At 37.5% G+C, this 21,089-nt stretch overlaps 3 protein-coding genes and 2 non-coding genes across 8 annotated transcripts; 3 read left to right on the top strand and 2 right to left on the bottom strand.

The window, feature by feature from the left end:
* Positions 1–330: 330 nt before the first annotated feature.
* On the bottom strand, positions 331–6,426 carry pdp1 (pyruvate dehydrogenase phosphatase catalytic subunit 1). 4 transcript variants are annotated; one of them, XM_051865897.1, is made up of 3 exons: positions 6,290–6,377; positions 5,025–5,071; positions 331–3,959 (listed from the first exon to the last, which is right to left on the bottom strand). In XM_051865897.1, exon 3 carries the CDS (start codon positions 3,930–3,932, stop codon positions 2,376–2,378), a length of 1,557 nt encoding a protein of 518 aa, XP_051721857.1. In that variant the 5' UTR covers positions 3,933–3,959; positions 5,025–5,071; positions 6,290–6,377; the 3' UTR covers positions 331–2,375. The 4 variants fall into 4 exon arrangements, with proteins under 4 accessions (XP_051721857.1, XP_051721856.1, XP_051721858.1 ...); XM_051865896.1 differs by having other exon boundaries at positions 6,218–6,350; XM_051865898.1 differs by lacking the exon at positions 5,025–5,071 and having other exon boundaries at positions 6,290–6,426.
* A 1,788-nt stretch (positions 6,427–8,214) lies between these two features.
* LOC127497479 (zinc-binding protein A33-like) lies at positions 8,215–16,353 on the top strand. Its single transcript, XM_051865950.1, has 8 exons — positions 8,215–8,409; positions 8,449–8,612; positions 8,979–9,209; positions 9,344–9,366; positions 9,448–9,566; positions 11,670–11,839; positions 15,555–15,728; positions 16,333–16,353. The coding sequence occupies exons 1-8, from the start codon at positions 8,220–8,222 to the stop codon at positions 16,351–16,353; spliced, it is 1,092 nt and encodes a 363-aa protein (XP_051721910.1). The 5' UTR covers positions 8,215–8,219.
* On the top strand, positions 14,154–14,226 carry trnat-ugu (transfer RNA threonine (anticodon UGU)). Its single transcript has one exon. It is a non-coding gene; the product is annotated as a tRNA-Thr (tRNA).
* On the top strand, positions 16,344–16,416 carry trnat-ugu (transfer RNA threonine (anticodon UGU)). Its single transcript has one exon. It is a non-coding gene; the product is annotated as a tRNA-Thr (tRNA).
* Positions 16,417–17,296: 880 nt separating this feature from the next.
* ino80c (INO80 complex subunit C) lies at positions 17,297–18,990 on the bottom strand. The gene is made up of 5 exons (XM_051866501.1): positions 18,662–18,990; positions 18,458–18,556; positions 18,263–18,374; positions 18,039–18,106; positions 17,297–17,881 (listed from the first exon to the last, which is right to left on the bottom strand). The coding sequence occupies exons 1-5, from the start codon at positions 18,875–18,877 to the stop codon at positions 17,750–17,752; spliced, it is 627 nt and encodes a 208-aa protein (XP_051722461.1). The 5' UTR covers positions 18,878–18,990; the 3' UTR covers positions 17,297–17,749.
* Between the last annotated feature and the right edge of the window lie 2,099 nt (positions 18,991–21,089).

The raw sequence follows: 21,089 nt of genomic DNA, 5'->3' as shown, positions 1-21,089 counted from the left end.
ATTTAAAGTTTCAAAATTGCCATGTCATGACAGAGCCTTATGATAGACTGACCTACTTACAGTTTGCCAAACCAGAGACTGTGATCCGACACCAGGATGACTTGACCCCTGTCCCTGAACCACCTGCTCTGTTTGGGCAGCATTCCAAATAGACACACAAAGTTCAATCATTCATACTAAATAAATGTGCATTCCTAGTATGGAATGCAGCTTCTGGCAACAAAAGTCACCTTGATCTGTTTGGGTCTCCTTGACTAGACTGTTCAGCTTAGAAACTGAAACCTTTAGTCTGCATGCATTACAACACACAAAAAAAAAAAAAACAGACAATAACGGGTTACAACATTTTTATTAAAACATTTTAAATATAAAAAGCAAGAGACCTCAGACAAGCCATGCACCAGCACGTATTAATATAGTATTGTTACATACACTTGTGACATGCTGCAAAATATTGTTAAACATTTCAAACTTAAGCTGCAGCATACATTTACTTCAAGTATTAAGCAATTCCAATATAAAGTAGTTTCTATTTACACTTTAGCAAGCCTATACCTTTATACTTAACACTGATTGACTATCATTCAAAACATTTCATGTGGTAATCAGCTGTGTTCTTGTGCAAGAGCTGAGAAGAACATACTGAAAACAGGCAAGAAAGTACAATCACACAGAGTTATGGGTTTAACCTTGTTCAATAACCCTCCGACCTTAAAATATATCATTGAACTCAAGTTTTAATCTTTACCCTCTGGCCAATCACTTGAAAAACATTGTGACACCTGAAAAAAAAAACTAAGTTACTTGGAAACACAATCCATAAAGCAAAACATTCAGGTTCACATTTCCCCACAGCAGTGTAAGCATACAGGTGTGTCTTACAAGAAGGGTTGTGTTGTTTCTTTAAATACCTGCCCTTCACCTTTCAGTGAAGTCTCCACACCTCAGTAAACAGAATTTCAGCAATGGCCAGCACCATTATAAATATAGAACCACTGTCAGAGGGGACTGAAGAAAGAATGTGAAAGTAACAGAGATAATCTTTGTTATTAGCATTAACATTTACACGTTTGGAACTTTTGCCTTAGGCTTACTGTACAAACCATCAAATGCCCAACTTCTGATTCCATGTACGGGTAAAAAAAAAAAAAATAAAGTAGACTTCTTTATCAGGACTTTTACAGTAATGAGAAGATAATTTGGTTGAACTCCAAGATGTGCTTCATTAAAAACTGTATCTATTCATTTAAAAAAAAAAAAAAAAAAAAAAAAGAGAGAGAACTTATCAGTCAAAAAGAATGCAAAATACTGGTACTAAAATAAAGCACTCAAAAAATGAAAAATTCTGAAAAACATACTTCACTGTTGCTTTCAAGTCCCATATCCATGCTAATTAGTGGCATTATCAACTAAAATAAAACATTAAAAAGATGATTCTTTTATTTCATAAATGAAATTTCTGTCATCATTTACTCACTGTCATTTCAAACCTGTATGACTTTCATTTCCATCTGCACAATGCAAAAAAAAAAAATTGTAAGTCAAAAGCTGCGTCTCATTTTAGAGGCTGCGTTTTTCTTAAATGAGACCGCCTTGACGTATGCAGCCTTCAAATGTGATCTCTGGAGAATGCAGCCTCCAAAATGAGACGCAGCTTATTTGTCTAAAAATCACTGTGCCCCACTAACTGTCACTGGGGAATTTTTCAAAATATCTCATTTTTGAATACAGAAAAAAAAAAAACGTCATACATATTAGGAATGACATGATGGTGAGTAAATGATGACAATTTTCATTTTTGGGTGATCTCATTAAACATATCTCTGTTACAGAGCATTCTCATTTAAAAGTACTTAACTGGACCTATTTCGCTTGCTATTCTCATTCTTTCACACTCATTTTTAAATGACCTTTATTTCACTTTCCTTTTTCATTCATTCAAAAGTTAAAAACATTTAACATAAAAGCACATTTTGGCACATTACAGTCATCCTCACTATTTAAAGTCTCTCCTTAGTGCAAAATCTGCTAAACCTACATTAATAAATTTTACAAGATGTGAGAGTTCCAGTCTTGATTTATAGTTTTGTGTTGCATTTTGACCGTTTAATTGTGATAGCAGGTCTGTGGTGGGCTCAGGATAACTTCTGTTTGGCTTCATTCCACATATAACATTTGGAATCAACACCACTCACCTACTGAGATATTAGGATTCCCCTGTAAGGCAGCTGCCATGAATATGTGAAAATAAAAATGAACATAAAATGTAATACATTCCACTACTATAGGTAACATTTTGCTGTGCTGATATTACTGACAATGCAGCGATGAGATGTGCACAAGATAAGTAACAGGACGAAAGAGTCTGTCCGCTTTTACTGTCCGCCAATGACGTGTGGGTTAAACTGCACTATAATGATAGTGATATCATCCCTGTACATGCGAGCTAATTCCTCTGGCAAGCTTAACATCTTTGACAACCTCTCATGGTCCACCATTCCAAACTCATTACTCCCTACAGCGTGCCGAATCAGATGTGTAGCTGCATTCTGGTCCTCGAAGGTGGAGGAGATGCGAGCCTTCCTCTCCTGCAACAATCCCTGCATCTGACCCAAGGTCACCTTAAAACCACCAACACTGACTGGCTGCTGCTGGTGCACTCCAGTGAGATGTTCCCCCACAATCCTCACCACCTCCTGCCTGTGTAATGTTTCCCACAGCCCGTCCGAGCCCAGCACCAGGAAACGATCCTGCGGACGAAGGCGGTGTCGTGTCACCTCCGGTGCCGCCGTAAGGTAGGGTGGCGTGTGGTAGTTGGGTGGGATGAACTTGGCATGCTCATTCTCATGGAGCTGGTCCGGTCCAGACTCAAGAACACGACGCTGCAGCTCGATGCTCCACTTGAATTTAACATCTCCGAAGGCGCGAAATGGCATGAGTAACCCCAAGAGACGATCCTGCTTCACCACAGTCTTGGCCTCGGAAAGCGGGTGCTCGGACTTCACGCGCTGCACCTCGGATTCGTTCTGCGCGTTGTGGTCATTGGTGAGCGTCAAGGCAGAAAAAGAGCCATCGGGTTCTTGTACGCCCAGGACTGCACGGCCATCCCCAGTGTTGGCAACGTGCAGCTCATTACCATCAATGTGTGCAACGCATGCCGTAGCACCTGAGAATGCCACACGAAGCACCCAGTAGTGCAAGAACGCATTTGGGTCGCCAACCTGCGCTTCAAGGGATATGTCATTGTCCAACCTTTTAAAGGCACTCACAAGAGCTTCCGCAACATCAGGTTGCTCCCCAGGAACGCTCAGGTCCAGAAGTTCCTGCCAGTACGTGCGCAAACTGGAAAAGTAGAGCTGTGAGGCTTCCTTGCTGAAGTAGTCGTTGGGGTGCTTATGCCACTGCAGAATCGGTTGAAGAGGTCGTCCGCTCTCCACTGCGTTCTCCAGCTCCGTCAACGTCTCATGCGGCAGCAACGAAATGGCAATGTAGTAGAAGAGCCGCTCGCTGAGCGCCTGAGCACAAGCGCAGCCCGCATGGCCATCGAATACTCCATAAAGCATGCCGCGTGTCTGCAAGCACGTTGCTGCACTTCTCCGATCCTCAATGGGTGCGTTTGCTGGTAGTTGGTTGCTGTCAAAGCCCATGATTGAACTAAGGTTCTTGCCATCAAACTCAGGAACTTTGAAGTTGTACTCATTAGCCTTTAGGATGCTGTTAACCTGAGGTGGGGTCAGGTAGTATGTGTGCCATGCAGGTGAGGTCCTGTATCCCCGTGACTGGTGCCGCCATCTTTGAACAAAGCTATGTGGCTGAGTTGCATTAGTGCAGAGATGAGACAGACTGCAGTTTTGGCATGTTACGGCTGGCACCAAGATTTGACCAAATCTCCAGCCGTGGATGACCCTGAACACTTGGGAGGTAGCAGCCATGATGATTTGACCTCACCCTCAAAGAACCTGCAAGAATTAATACAAAAATTAACAAAACTGATATTTGCCTCGGTTTCAAGTCTCGGTAGTGATTATCAAGATTACTTTATGATTATCGTATCAAGTTCTTAAGTCTTGATGTAAGAACACATTCAAATTACTGTAGTCATCAGAAGATTACTCTCAATGTCTAAGCCAAGGCTAAGGTCAAGGCATGGAAAATCCATTCCGTTCAGGATGGGAGAGTGACCCAAGGCTATTTATAATCCCATGCTACTACATTCTTGGCATTGGACACACTGACTGTCCTAGTGCCCTATTACTGTCCCATGTAACATTTATCCATTACATAAAGAAAAACTATTGATTTTAATTGGATTGGATTTTAACCCAATGCAGATTGCATATATTCCCTGGCCATTAAGTCGGTCTCCTTTTTTTAATAATTTCTGCATTTTTCTTTGTCCAACCCAATCCGTGTTTTGGCGCCTCTAGTGCTGTTAGCCGTTTTCGTTATTATTTTATGTAAATAATAATAGTAAATAATTAGCAATAAGATGACTTATGTTTTATAGAACGCTGATACTAACAGGAACAGGCAGAACAACGTACTGTTGCAATGGTTAATTACTCATGCAAACTTTCCGAATTCTCATGCTGCCTTTAAGTGCTTCTGTAAATGTCCTACTTCCCACTTCTGAAGTCGTGATTACGAGCTTGTTGCATTCAAGTGCTTTGAAGAACAGGAATCATGGAGGACACCAGGTGTATTGTTGCCGATTTATTGTGAAATCTTATTAAAACCAAAATGATATTTATCATCCCATTCATTGACAACCATAAACATTCACCACACTATCTAGATAGCCACTTCAATAAAGGAAAAAAAAAAAGGTTAACACTGCTGCAAGGGTGTTTCTAATGCAGCGGCTATGGGAGTGACGGTAAAATTTACATCTTTCTCTCTTCTAATTGGCATTATCAATCTCTATTTTTTTTCCTCTTCTTGGAAGTTGTGAAAACACTGTTGTGGAGTTTTTCTTTTGCTATTTAGGGACATTGTGAACATAAATATATTTAGTCTCTCATTACCGTTATAGAAGTTTACCCAACTATGACGACTTCTGCTTTTGAGAAACCTGGAAATGTGAAAAGGGTCAATTTCAGTCAAATACCGGCTATTTCCACTGTGTATAAAACATACAATATGCTTCAAATGATTATACATATATGTAAATCTGCACTACTTTAATGACAAGACAAGGTGATGTAGCTGTTCTCGAAAAAACTAATAAAGAATAGCAGAGCAGCAATATTCTCCCCTCCGCCACGTTTAAAGTTTGTGGCGCGCCCAACTCAGGAATCAAAATGAGCTTCCCAGTGGTAAATAGGACTTGAGAGGGCAATCATGTCAATTTTTAACTAGGAAACTACTACAATAATTCCGACTGCACGTGAAGGAAGAATTATTAATTTTGTGCTATTAAAACTAATTTTTAATTTAACTTTGTTACTGAAACTTTTGAAAACGCAGTTCTAAATGTGTAAGCTTGTATCCACACACACATAAAAAAAAAGAAAAAAAAAAAAGGTACTTTTAAAACCCCTTTTAAGACTCTTTACTTTTTGACTTTCAATGGGGGGTCTTTAATAAGGACCCCGTTCCAATGAGGGGTCCTTAATAAGACAACCCCCTCCCCCCAAAAATTCACACCCTTTTGCAAAAAGAGTACTAGCACATTAAGTTATCAGCAAAATGGATACAAAGGGTTAAAATAAAAGTGCCGTACTCTAAAAACAGCACACGACTTCACGCGCTCTATGGTTACATACAGTTTAAACAAGGAGCTAATACTACGAAGCGAGTTATATGCACCATACTATATAACCAATATATCCAACGTTACAAAGATTTTAATTTACAATTTCGCGATAAAACTAGTTTAAAAAAAGGAAAAGGCTGAGTTGAGCACTACGCACCGTCCACATCACCCAGCATACATAATCGCTACTAAGTTGCCATATTGTTTACATTTGGGCTTGGCAATACGATTAAATATATCGCATCGCAGAGAAGCTTAATGCGGCAAATGTCAATGTATTTAAAGTGGAAAAACTTAATTCAGATAGCACAAGGCTTGTGCAACCTCCGTTTTACTGCGTGACTGTACCGTGAACAAACGCTAATGCGTCCAAAATACGCGGTTTGGAAATGATTGCACACTATCATTGTATGAAATGCATGCTCAACTCATTACCACTAAACAAAAGGTGAATATTCTTACCTGAGGATATTAGTGAATGACTGAGTTTGTGGTCGATGCTTGATTAGGCTACATTTGTTCATATGCACTCACCCCGCCCGCATCCTGCAAGCCTAGATCGCCTCCTCCAGCCCACACCGCCCGGACAAGATGATTGGTTCACTTACGTAGCTGCTTCGTCATCAGAGGTGTAGCTAGCTGCGCTTAACCTCACTTTTTCCGGTAGTTATAATAATTAAGACAAAAATAGGCTCTAACAAGAAAAATATTTTCAAAAATGAATGGGCCAATCGGTCTGCTCCAAATTCTGGAACAAATATCACTAGAGACTGAAGGTAGAGGCCTTTCAGTGACTATTCAATCTGTCTCTGTTTGAAAGGAACACATGGGAGAAGTGTTTGTTTATTTTAAAAATTGTTGTTTTCAGGCATATATTCTAAATAGTTAGTATAATGACTTTTACACCTGCAAAACCTGATTATTAACCCACACCAAACAAATATATATGCTGGTGATTTCCCAATAAATGATAGGCCCATAAAAACAAGGGTATTTTGTGGTAGAAAAGGGGCAAATTGAGCCACTTTTGAGTGTCTACTTTTGTTAAAAAGTGATATTTTATTGCCCTTTTATAGAAACATTGAAGCAAAAAGCAAATGAAGCAAAGAGTGTAACCTCTGCCTCATTTCCACTTTGCCTAAAGAGAGTAACTTAAGTGAAAAATGGCTCATCTTACCCACTCTCTCCTTACTTTTAATTTATTGTTTAGAATTGCATATGAAAATATATGAAATAATTTAACTCAAATAATTCAGTTGCCACAGACATATACATTTAATTTTTTTAACATGGTTCACCAGTTGCTCAAAGATGGTGAAATGATGTATGATGAATTGCTTAAAGGGTTAGTTCATCCAAAAATGAAAATTCTGTCATTAATTACTCACCCTCATGTTGTTCCACACCCGTAAGACCTTCGTTCATCTTCAGAACACAAATTAAGATATTTTTTATAAAATCCAATGGCTCAGTGAGGCCTCCATTGCCAGCAAGATAATTAACACTTTCAGTGCCCAGAAAGCTACTAAAGACATATTTAAAACAGTTCACGTGACTACAGTGGTTCAACCTTAATGTTATGAAGCGACGAGAATAATTTTTGTGCGCCAAAAATAACAAAATAACGACTTTATTCAACAATATCTAGTGATGGGCGATTTCAAAACACTGCTTCATGAAGCTTCGAAGCTTTACGCATCTTTTGTTTCGAATCAGTGGTTCGCGTGTATCAAACTGCCAAAGTCATGCCCCCCAGTGATGAACCATTGAATTTTCGAATCACTTATGACGTAATGAAGCCTCGTTTACTGAAATCACGTGACTTTGGCAGTTTGATACAAGCTCCGAAGCAGTCTGAAGTGCTGCTGGACGAGCCTGTAGAGTGCGCAACAGCGCCGCGTTTCCCGCGGTTAGATCAGCACATTACACTTCAAATGTGCGCATCTTCCACACAGGACAGCAGTCCTGACTGGATATCTTCCCAAATCGTCTCTCTCTTTCATTTTCGTCTCGTTTTTATTCGTTGACGAAAATTAGAGTAGATTTTAGTCATAGTTTTAGTCATTCAAAACGCATTTTTATTTAGCCATGGTCAGAGAATACACTTGTATTACAATCACTGAATTAGAGTATTTTTATATTTTATGTAAATATGCTTGTTATACACATGGAAATCCTAACAGCTAAAAAGCTTCCTTATTGGTGTGTGACCGGATTGAAACTCTAGATTATGCTTCTAAAAGTATTTAGTTTCCTTTCAGGAGATGCTTAGATGCACAAATAAAAAAAAGTGTTTGTAAGCGTCTAATGACAGGTAAACCCAATCTGGGAATTCAGAAACTCCACCTCCTTACTAATCCCACCAGGAAGTGACAGAAAAAAAACTGAAAAGGCGTTGGTGAGAACTGAGGACAACATCTCAAAAAAGGGTTCAAAAAGGAATCAAGATCATAGAAAATTGAGAATGGCTTCTGTGAAAACAGTATCTGTGGAGGATCTTACTTGTCCTGTGTGCTGTGAAATCTTCAGTTTTCCTGTTATTCTGTCATGTAGTCACAGTATCTGTAAAGAATGTCTTCAGCAGTTCTGGAAAACCAAAAAAGTCCGGCAGTGTCCCGTCTGCAGGAGAAGATCCTCAAGAGGGGAACCTCTTTGTAATCTGGTGTTGAAGAACTTATGTGAGTCCTTCACAGCAGAAAGTCCTTCAGGGTCTGAGGTGATCTGCAGTCTGCACAATGAGCACCTCAAACTCTTCTGCTTGGAAGATGAACAGCCTGTGTGTATTGTGTGCAGAGATTCAGAAAAACATTTTAATCACAGATTCCGGCCCATTAATGAAGTTGCTCTATCTTACAAGGTAAGAAAAATACTTTCAGTTTACTATATGTGCAGTATACAGTGTAACTATAACAATGTATCTATAACAACATGCAAACAGAACACACTTAAATCTCCTAGGGATTTAACACATTTCCACTTGCATTCTAGGAAGAGCTCAAAACAACACTGAAGTCCTTACGAGAGAAGCTTAAACACTCAAAAAAAATTAAAGCAGAGTTTGATAATAAAGTTCAGCACATCAAGGTGAGGGTCACGAGTCAAGAGACAATATTAACTTATTTACAACACAGTGATTATCATAGACAAAAGTATGTGATAATTCCTGTGTAGATGATGGTGGTTTAACCACTTCTTATGTCTCTGTTGTTTGTTTTATATTCAGTCTCAGTCTGAGCTCACAGAGCAGCAGATTAAAGAGGAGTTTAAGAAGCTTCATCAGTTTCTCAAAGATGAAGAAGAAGCGACAATCACTGCGCTGAGGAAGGAGGAAGAGCAGAAGAGTCAGATGATGAAGGAGAAGCTTGAGGAGATGAACAGACAGATCTCAGCTCTATCAGACACAATAAAAGACACTGAGGAAAAGATGAACGCCAGTGACGCCTCATTTCTACATGTGAGAACTGATTATTTCTTGTGTGCACAAAACAACTTGCTTATTGTCCTGCCCAGTCAAACAAACAAAATTCTTTAATTTATTCAAATATTGAGCATTTGAGGAAATACTAAATTGTTTTGTATATTTTGCAGAACTTCAATGTCACAATGGAAAGGTAAGTGAGAAATCGTGTCACTCATTTCTTTGATTGTAAACTTAAACTCACTGCAGTTCTGACTATTGAATGTTATTCTAGAATCCGAATCTCACAGCAGGATCCACAGATGCTTTCTGGAGCTTTGATTAATACACCAAATTACTCTGACAAGCGGGCTTTCAGAGTCCAGGTGAAGATACAGGAAATTCTCCATAATGGTAAGTCTTTAAAAGATCTGTGGAGTTACAGATAAAGTGCAAATGTTGGATAGTTATGTTGCAACATACACACAAATTCATTGTAAACCCTAATGCTCAAAATAATTTATTGGTTTGAGTAGGGAAAACTCAAATTAAACAAATTAGCTGAATAAAATTAATTTTTAAGTTTATTTAGAACTTTCTTTTACTTTTTAGTTCACAAAACTGATACATTTTAAGTAATCTGAATTGTTTCATTGTTTTGAGTTTTATGAACTTGTTTCTTTTAATTTAGATTTACCTGAAACTGGGCTATTATTTCTATTTCCCAGCACGCTTTGCCATGACACTCGAAAGGGAGAATAAATGCTAAAATTAAGTGTTATATAATGTTTTTGTGCAAGATTAATGTTAAGATGGAGATTTAGTAGTATTTAGTAGAAGAGTTTCTGTTATTCTGTAGAGTTTCTGATTTTGAGGGGTTACCATGATGGTGACGAGTGTCACATGGGCTGAGTTTGAGAACAGGTATATCATGAATGTTCTATATTGCCGTACTCTTTCAGCAATTGCTATGCTATCCTAATGTTATCAAAACATTGTTATCAATTGGCATTTGCTGAATTAGCTATAGCTATTGGTGAATTTCCATGTAGAGTTGAGATTACATGATCATTTTAAGTTTAATGTATGAATTAACTTACTCAAAAATTTCAAGTTAAGAACAATTAAAATGTATGAGTATGAAATTGAAATCTGCCAGTTCTGCTTGCTTAAATTTTGAATTTCTTTACTTCTTTAATGTAACTGATTACCTCAATTTTTTTTTTTTTTTGAGTTTCGCCAACTTGTTTGGGTTTGTTGTGGCCGGGAGAGCTCAACATGCTGCAACTGAAGAAAACACATGCAAGTAGGGAAAAAAAAAACGCCAGCAAATAAAGAAAACGTCTTCATCAATTTGACAACACATGTGCTGCAAAAGTTCACAACGCACCCAAGTACAGAAACGCGCTGCAAAAGTTCACAACACAAGCAAATACAAAAACGCGCTGCAAATATGCCTGCTCACATACGATCAGGGTGTTAAAATAAACAAAAAACTCACCATTCAGGTGCACACCATTGAAGAGTAAACATTGAACAATAAGCGGTCCCAGCCAGGTTCATTGATGTCCCCATAAAACATTTTCGTTGTGGTCTGTGCCAGTCCCGGAGCCAGGACAAATGACAATTATCAATAATAAATAATAATTTATTTAATAATTTACTTGATTTTATGTCTCAAATCCCAGTAAATTATTCACTGCAGAAAGTGAAGCTAAAAACTGAGCAATGACAGCTCTACTTCAACATGTTCTTATAACAGTATTTATCCTTAATTTATTTTCTTAATATTTTTCTTGTGGCCCATATGTAGTGGGGGGAAAAAATGAGAAGAAATGTAGGCTATTTCGTGTTAAACAAGTTGTTTTTTTAAATGAGGAGTTAGCTAATCTAACATCTCATTGCAGCTTGTTGGTTAGGCGGTGATGCGCTATGAAATTATTGCGGGGCAAATGAAAATATTACTTTAATTCTGAAAGTAGCCTAATCATCATCATCATCATCATCATCATTCAGATCATCGCAGAGGGGGGCTTGAGATCGCCGGGCCTGGTATGTGCTATTTGCAACGCGTTTCTGTATTTGCTTGTGTTGTGAACTTTTGCAGCGCGTTTTTGTATTTGGGTGCATTGTGAGTATTTGCAGCACATGTGTTGTCAAACTGATGAAGATGTTTTCTTTATTTGCTGGTGTTTTTTCTATTTGCATGTGTTTTTTTCAGTTGCAGCGCATTGAGCTCTCTCGGCCACCGTAGGTTTGCTCTTTTCTTAATATTTTTTAAGTTATTTGATCTAATTTTATGATTGTCACAAAATTTCCCATGAAGTATCCCAAACTGTTTTTTTGACATGAAATACATTTTTGAACCACATATTTATTAAATGATTAATTAGTGTGAACAATTAAACTTTTTAATTTTTAATAAAAATTAATTAAAAAAAACAACACTGACTGTATCTATAGTGTTTCACCAATCGGACAAGTGTTTAATCATATTGGTTTACTTATGCCAATTAGCTCCTGTGATTCTGGACCCAAACACTGCACATCCACATCTGACCCTGTCTGATGATCTGACCAGTCTGACATACTTGAGGGCCCTTGATGATCCAGATGCATTTGCCTTCATCCCCTGTGTTCTGGGTTCAGAGGGCTTTACCTCAGGAACACACTGCTGGGATGTGGAGGTTGGAGACAATTCCTGCTGGAGTCTTGGATTAATGACAGCACCAAAACAAAGGAAGGAGTATGTTTTCTCTTATACTGATTTTTGGTGTGTGGAATACATGGATGATGGATATATGTCACCAATTCCAAAGCAATACTCCACTTGCTTTACCATTAAGAAGAAGCTTCAGAGGGTAAGAGTGCTGTTGGACTGGGAAAGAGGAAAAGTGTCGTTCTCTGATCCTGAATCCAACACACATTTATGCTTATTCACATCACGCTTTACAAAGATGGTGTTTCCATTCTTTTATACCAATTGTCCAAATGCTCTGAGGATTTTACCAGTGAAATTGTTTGTAACAACAGAAAAGCATAGTTATATCTGAAACTGCTTCTATGAATTCACAAGCATACAGATTTTGCTATCATTGATGTTTTAGATGGATTTCAGGCTAATACAGCATAACCTAACATAGCCTACCAAATTATTGGTGTAGCAAATGTGGCTTTATAGAAGTTGTTGTTGCTTTATGATAATTCTGAGGGCACGTGAAGGCAGCATAAACCGGGATCAGGCCTTCGCTCAATAGGGCATTTAAGTAGCTTTTATAAAAGTGCCTTAGAAAAAAAATTACTGGTGTGTACATATTTTAAGTTATGTCAGTGCAAGTTGGTTTCAGTTAAAACAGCTCAAATGTGCATTTTAGTCTGGGACTAGTCTTAAGCCGTGTCTGTGAAATCGGGGGTTAGAGATTATCTGATTTGAACAGTACTTAAGTATTTTACTCCACTGAGTATAGGCTGAAAGATACACTAGTCCTCAACGCCTAAGAGACATGCCAGTGAAAAGATGTAAAGATTCTTCAATGCCCTGTAGATGGCGATATAACTTCCTTTATAGCAGAAATAAACCGCTGCAGAAAAGTTAGCTGCCATGCAAAATGTAAAAATTAATTGTATTACTCATCCCAAATGTATTGGAGTAAAGAGTACATTATTCAAAAATGTAGTCAAGTAAAGAGCTAAAAGTTGCTAATATCTTTGAAACACAGTAAAACTACAAATTAAAAAGAGACTTGAGTACAGTAACTAATTTCATTCACTCAGATACTTTACACCACTGACATAAATTCCACCCGACAGGTAATTCCAGTCCACAACGTCAGAAACTACTCCCTCTTACAAATCCTAATATACCTTTTACATATTTAAAATCCCATGCATATTCTCAATTCCATGACTATACAGCAAAAATGAGTCTGCAATGTGGATAAAAAAAAAAAAAAAAACACTCTTGAAAAGGATATTTGTGAAGTGTGTTTCTGCATGGACTCATGGAGTTTGAAAGTAAAGTGAAAGTCAACTTTTGACTGTATTAGTTGTTACAAAAGGAATTAAAAATGGATTTACTATCTCTCGAAGATCTTACTTGTCCCGTGTGCTGTGAAATCTTTAGTGTTCCTGTTATTCTCTCATGTGGTCACAATGTCTGCATTTTCACATTCTACTCTTTATTTCTGATCATTTGTCTGATTGATGTGTGCTAAAATGCAAATACAGAATTAAGATCAGATACAAATTGTTTCATTAATGTTTAAAAATGTAATGTTTATTTTATAACAATATTTTCCTTTCTCAATAAATCTTTTTGATTTTTGCAAACTGACAAAAAAAAAAAAAAAAATAAGAGGAATAAGGAATTGTGGTTCTGAATCTGCCTTGATATGAAAGATTTAAGTTGCTGCAATCAGTCCTTGTGTTTGTCTGATCTTGAGTCTTGAACTCCTGAGTGAACTTATCACAGTCAAATAAATCTGATTCTTCTGCACTCTGAAGTCTTTCATTCTGACTGTAATACTGAGTGACTTTAAAGGTATCTCTATAGAACCAGAAAGTCTTGCTCTTGTCAAGTGTCTTCACATATTTCTACACATACAGCTGATTCCCTTTCAGAAGAGTTTTTATGTAAAACTCTTTCAAACAAATTTATTCAGTTGGGCTACAAGAAAGTGACCAGTCTGTTGTTTGAACTGAGTTTAGTTTGATCATGTCGGACTAAAACAGTTTCCTTATAATGTTATTAATATTCATGCTGTCTTACATGTAAGAATATGCAAAAATGTGCAGGGAATTCTGTGTTACGACAATTAAAAGGTCACACACAAACTACTGGAGCCTCTTTACCAAGAGTTTCACACACTGAGCTTTGACTTTTTCTCAAAGCACTGAAGCATCTGTTAAGTTAGGCAGCCTGCCAATTCCCTTAGGTGTGTCTTTGTTATGCCAATTCAAAGCAAGTCCTTTATGACACTGTGAGTGACAAACATCTTGTGAGGCTCCATAGCTCAGTGGTTAGAGCACTGGTCTTGTAAACCAGGGGTCGCGAGTTCGATCCTCGCTGGGGCCTGCTGGGAAAAATTTTCGAATGTGACCTGTTCTTAAAATTACCCTGAATTGACACACTGTAGTGACTCTAGTGACTGTAGATGGACATGAACCTTCACAGAGGAAAGAAAACTGGGACTCACAGATCATGACACCAGGTCCTGGTCTTCCATGCAGGTTCTTTTTGGCATGGGAAAAAAGTTATCCTTGAGGAGACCAAATACCAGGCAGACCAAGATCAATAGAATAATAAAACCAGACACTGCAATGTTATCTGCAATGTTGTGAGCTGTTCCAATAAGGAATTTCAAGAGAAAGAAATGATTCATGAATTAATAAAAATTATTTCCTTTCTCTAGAGGGTGTAAGATCTTTTTCTGCTTATCATCTCATTTACATTAACTTTTGTATTATTAACTGGTTATTGTTCACACCAGTATCTGGATCAGTTTAAGATCTGTTCCTGTAACTATACAGTGCTTTTACTTGTATATGTGGTTTTACTGTAAAAAAAAAAAAAAAAAAAATAGAACCCTAAATAGAACCCTAGGGTTCTTGAGTCAATAAAGAACCCTTTATGCCAAAAAGGTTATAAGGAGAAATGTCTTAAATCATTGCATAATACTTTCATGTATAACAGGTTATTTAATTTTTTTCTAGTGATAAACTATGTTTACGAGCTGTTTGATTCAAAACATTTAATTCAAATTAAAAATTAAAACAAAATCCATAAAATGATTCCATGATGGGAACCCCTAAAAGGTTCTATATATAAAAGCGTCTGACAGAAACCTTTAAGGTTCTATGTAGACCCTTTTCATCTAAGAGTATCTTAAAAGTTGAGGATCTCTTAGTTAAAAGTCGGATTTCCAGGTTTGTTGGATTATCTTCCTCAGTGTATCACTGTAATACCTCATGATGCTGGTAGATGGCAGCAAAGTAAAATATATCCAGGAATCAGGAGCTACAATGTGTGTTGCATTTGCATTATATCAATTTTGGTTCACATACAGTAACAAATATAGCTGATACGTAACATATACATTCACAATATAGTTAACCATCAACATCCACAAGAATTAGGATTTAATCTGATTCATTATACATATAGGCCTTTTAATATTATTGATGTATTTACTTTATTTTGGGGGTTCTCTCTCACGACAAACATTCCCCCCAAACTAAAGTCAAAAATAAATCAAATGTCCCATTCTGTCTGATGATCTGACCAGTCTGAGATACAGGAAGATGTGGCAACTTGTTCCTAATAATCCAGGGAGATTTTACCCATATGCCTGTATCCTGGCTTCAGAGGGCTTTGACTCAAGAACACACTTCTGGGATGTGGAGGTTGGAGACAATTTATTGTGGATTATTGGCATAACCCCAGGATCAATTGAAAGGAAAGGAAAAGTTTCCTATGACACCAATGTCTGGTGTGTTTCGTATAAAGATGGTAAATATTTCTCACAATCTCCAGAGAAACCCAACAATCTCATTACAGTTAAAGAGAAGCTTCAGATTGTGAGATTGGAGCTGGACTGGGACAGAGGAAAACTATCATTTTGTGATCCTTTAACTAACAAACATCTACACACACTGACAGCCATCTTCACAGAGAGTCTTTCCATTGTTCCATTGTCTTTCATTCTGAATGTAATATTGAGTGACTTAGTTTAAAGGTATCTCTATAGAACCAGAAAGTCTTGCTCTTGTCAAGTGTCTTCACATATATCTACACATGCAGCTGATTCTCTTTCAGAAGAGTCTTTATGTAAATAAAGACCTCTTTCAAACAAATTAAGTCAGTTGGGCTACAAGAAAGTGACCAGTCTGTTGTTTGAACTGAGTTTAGTTTGATCATGTCGGACTAAAACAGTTTCCAGAGTGTGATTTGATATTCATGCTGTCTTACATGTAAAAATATGCAAAAATGTGCAGGGAATTCTGTGTTACGACAATTAAAAGGTCACACACAAACTACTGGAGCCTCTTTACCAAGAGTTTCACACACTGAGCTTTGACTTTTTCTCAAAGCACTGAAGCATCTGTTAAGTTAGGCAGCCTGCCAATTCCTTTAGGTGTGTCTTTGTTATGCCAAAGTTCTTTATGTCATTGTGATTGACAGGTATCATGTGAGGCTCCATAGCTCAGTGGTTAGAGCACTGGTCTTGTAAACCAGGGGTCGCGAGTTCGATCCTCGCTGGGGCCTGTAGGGGAAGGTTTTTGAATGTGACCTGTTCTTAAAATTACCCTGAATTGACACACTGTAGTGACTGTAGATGGACATGAACCTTCACAGAGGAAAGAAAACTGGGAGTCACAGATTGTGAGACCAGGTCCTGGTCTTCCATACAGGTTCTTTTTGGCATGGGAAAAAGTTATCCTTGAGGAGACCAAATACCAGGCAGACCAAGATCAATACAATAATAAAACCAGAGACTTTATTTATCTGCAATGTTGTGAGCTTTTCACAAAAAGAAGAAAGGGTACGTCTCAATCAGCTACCTAGTTCAGTATTCAGGGCTGTCTCAATTGCAAAATCCTACCAGTGCACTGAAACGTTCACTCCCTAAAAAGTCCCACAATGCACCGTGAAAACCAGGAAGCATAGATGAAAAACAGGAATGATGTCATTGAATCTGCTTTGATATGAGAGATCTGAGGTGATTCTCAGGTGTGGATCTTCCTTTTTCTCTTTTATGATAAAATCATTTAGGTGATGCTCTTACTTCATGTTAGATTTCAGATTAAACGGCAGCTTTCTTACTCTATACAGTAGAGTTTCTCTATAATGTTTGTGACATCAGAGAGACATCATATACATCAAAGTACAGAAAGATAGTCTAAAATGTTAAATTTTGTTCTTCATTAAGGAGCCACATAGGAACAAACAAACTCATTCATTGTCACTTACATGAATGAAAAGTATTAGATGAGGTTCAGTAGCTCAGTGGTTAGAAAAATGGCCTTGTAAGTCAGTGCTCATGATTTTGGGGTGCAAGATCTGTTTTAAAATGAAAACCAAAGACCACATGCCATCATTTGATATGGATGAAAGGGCTTTAGGAAACCAGGCAGAACAAAATCAATATGATTATAAAAACAAAGACTTTATTCATTGGCCACATTGTGAACCCCTAATAAGGGGTTTTATGAGATTGACAACAGAAATTGTTACTTTTCTAGAGTGTGTGAGACCTGTCTCTATTCATCGTCTAATTTGCATTGTGTTACTGGTTATAGTTCACACCAGTATTTGGATCAGTTTAAGATCTGCTCCTGTGACTGTACAATGCTGTCTTAATATGATTTATTGTCTAATATTGAAGGACGAGAACAGTCTCTTGGTTAAGGAGTTACAACGTGCATTTGCATTGTATAATATTTGGTTCACATACAGGTACATATAGACAATTTCAGACAAGTTTGTGTAAAATAAACAGTGTAAGAAAAATAATAATAAAAGTAGTTCATTCTAAATAATCCAATGAAAGTCTATGCCTGGAAGAGAGCATCAACCCTCTTTATTGTGGGGTTCTCTCTCACGGCACAATGCAAGTGGCTTTGCGGAGAGCCAGGTATCCGGTCACCACGTCTGTGGGCAACTGACGGACGTAGGAAAACTCCTCCGTTGATGCGAAGCGCAGTTTCGTCTGAGGGTCAGTGTAGTTTGCCTGGGACACAAAGATGTTAAAATCATTAGGTGAGCTTGGAGGGTACATCAAGTAAATTAAATTAGTGCCCCTTTATTTAAAAAAAAAAAAAAAAAAAAAAAAAAAAAAGACAAATGCTTCTACATTATTAACAAACAACATTTTACAACAAACTTACCAGCAGACCTGAGATGTCCGAGTACTTTTTAGCAGGTTTCATAGAAGGAGGTGCATCTATGCTGTAGTCTGAGAGAAAAACAATAAAGATTTAAATATTGTCAAAGTAAATCGTCACATTCACTAACACATGTAAACAATTATTATTCCAATCAGATGTTTAAAATCTTATTCTGACAGAATTAATCTGATTCGTATGTGTTATTACGTTTATAAGTGACTCACAGTTAGGATCAGTGATTTTCCAGGGCAGTGCTTTCTCTGCTGCTAAAATCTGCTTCAGATTCTTCCAAGTCCTGTTCTTCTTCCCTGCTGCTGCTCCACCAATACCTGAGTGCTAGTGGAGGAAAAACCAATGAATGTACTGAAATGTATCACAATACATCTGACTTTTTTTTTATTTTTTTAGAACAATCTTACCACAAAGTTAGGGTTTTTAAAAGGCAGACTCTTGGTAACAGTCTCTACATCAACAGCTGCCGCTGGTTTTCCTTCAGAAGTCCCTTCTACTGGGGCAACCTGAGACAAATGCAACACAATCAACGAGAAACACTTCATTATCAACTGAAACATGATGTGTAAGCAGTAGACCCGTCACGTTGAAGTCTAGTGTGTTTTCTTTACCTGAGCTTGAGTAGTTAACGATGCAGGTTGTGTTTTTTTCTTTTTGCTGTTGTTATTATTTGGCTGAAGTGCTGTGTGGGTCGCAGGACTGACGGCTCGCTTCTTGCTCCGGGCTTGAGCAACTAACGCCGCCGCTGTCTGTGCTTTACTCGTCGAGAGCGTCGCTGGATTCAAATCCCTTGCTTTTGATATTCCCGGTTCGGAAGACGCAGACATTTGTAGTTTTAAGCAACGAACATAACCTGAAATTTTGTAAAAACTCTGTTGAGAGCTCGTTAGCCTACAGCTAAATCACAACATCCTATTCACCCGGAAGAAATGAGTAAACCATGCCAGGTGTGCGTTGTATTTGTATTCCGTTGCTACAATCGATTGCGCCCAGTGGTTCCGCTGGTGTGATGGATTGCAAAATAATTATTGTAGTATAAATATAAAATATGATTAATTATTATACTAATCTTCCAACTTGTTTTATATTTGTTCTCCTTTTTTAGCTTTTTTAGCTCCTTTTTAGCTACATTTGTTCACAGCAGAATTGAAAAAAAGAATAATGGATGTTCTAGAGTGACTGAGCCTAACCTCTCTGTAAAATATTTGTAATATACTTTGAAATAGGGCCAACACATTGCCTTTTCTCATTCCCAGCAGTTAGCGCTGAAGTAAAGTTTGATTTATGGTCCATGACAGACTCATTATAGAATACAAGAGGATAATGGCATTTATATTTCAATCACATATGTGTTGCTGGGGGAAATAAATGACTAATTAACTTTGTTAAAAACAGATGTCAGGTAATTATTTCTCCTCTCTCTATAGATTTTGATACAACATCCACCACAGTGGCATTGTCCTTCATGTCTCCCTTCTTTTTTTTCTTTCAATGAGAGAGAAATGCACACAGCATCAAAAATAGATATTTCCCATTACCATTATCAGACTAGTGGTAAATTTGGGATTTTGACTGATGTTCAGACAATAAGTCTTCAACATCTATATTTTGTCTCATTAAGGATGTCTATTTTGATTTTTTTTTTTTTTTTTTTTTCCCGGTAGTCATTGTTGTATGCATTGTTGTTGTTGTTAGCCAGTGCAGTTCATGGCAATATAATACTGAAAAGCACTTGAATTTGTTGGAAAACCTGTATAGATATATAATAGAAGTATTAGGCTACTTTTTTCATGTTATGCCTATTTTACATCAAAAGAAACTTCAAAAGAGGTGAATGTTACCTTTCTTCATTTCATTCTCTCTGTTCTTGTCCTTTCGATGAATGCCATTACTTGTCATTTCACCTTTTCTGCCATCTTAAATGTCAACTTCAGAGTTCACTTCGTTCTCTTTCATATGGACCACTCTGCATGTTTTGAAGTGAAATATTGTTGGAGACATAAAGAGAAAAATGTGACAGAAATCACCTCATGCAGAGCCACACACTCAGTAAAACATTACGTTGTCCTTGAGTTTATTCAGCCAGTACTTTTAGCATTCAAATTTCTATTCAAAAAGAAGGCTTTATTCGAGCTGGATTCCTTAAAAATGCAATAAATAAAATAATTAATCCAACTGTTCCCAAAGCAAATGTGTTTTTATAGTATTTTGTGATTTTGTGACCATTACCTCAGTAGGTTCATTTTACCAGCATTACATATATTCTTATCAACAAGTTGCATGGTAGGTTAACAGGATTTTTGTATATAAAACTAACATGCCATTCAAACTCTTTCCTTCTCTTTTCTACAGCAGTGATTCTCAACCTTTTTGAGTCAATATTCAAAGACCCATTCATGTAGGCTAAGATATTTCCGCTGGTACTTTTGCTGCTTTGCAGTGAATAAAACGTTCCCATAGTTTATCCTGGTATCCTGTTGACATCGGTCTGCTTGATAATTATCACTATTATCACGCGCACACACACACGCACACACACATACTTCCTTGAAGAAAACAACTAAGATGTTGCAGGCGGCCGTTGATAAGAAGGGACAGAGCTCCTCTTTCCTGTTATAGTGTTGTGTCTGCATCCTCTCTTGGCAGTTGACCTGAATACAGCTGTTTGGTTCACCTCAGTTTAGTCCAGCTGTATTGTTTTGGCTTTACTATGGCTGAGTAACTGTTTTTATAAAAGGTTGAGAGAGGAATGGGGCAAAGAACGTACTGAACACACTTGACGTCTCATTTATATTTCATCAATACGAAGTTGCTACAAGTGGCTGGTGCATGCAATGCATAAATAAACTATAGCTGGAGATTCTGTGTTGAGGTTCAATTGCAAACAACCATGAATATTTTATGAATCAAACTTAACTGCAATAAATGAAAGATTCGGCCTTTTACCAGGTCATTGTTTAGAATGTCATTCCATCTGAGATACACAATAGAAAACACACAGGTTTGTTTTGCTATCAAAGTGAGGACATTCCATAGGCG

This window comes from Ctenopharyngodon idella, chromosome 16, assembly GCF_019924925.1.
Source record: "Ctenopharyngodon idella isolate HZGC_01 chromosome 16, HZGC01, whole genome shotgun sequence".
Lineage (NCBI taxonomy): Eukaryota > Metazoa > Chordata > Actinopteri > Cypriniformes > Xenocyprididae > Ctenopharyngodon > Ctenopharyngodon idella.
Note: the sequence above shows the minus strand (reverse complement) of the source record. Positions and strands in the feature narration are given on the sequence as shown.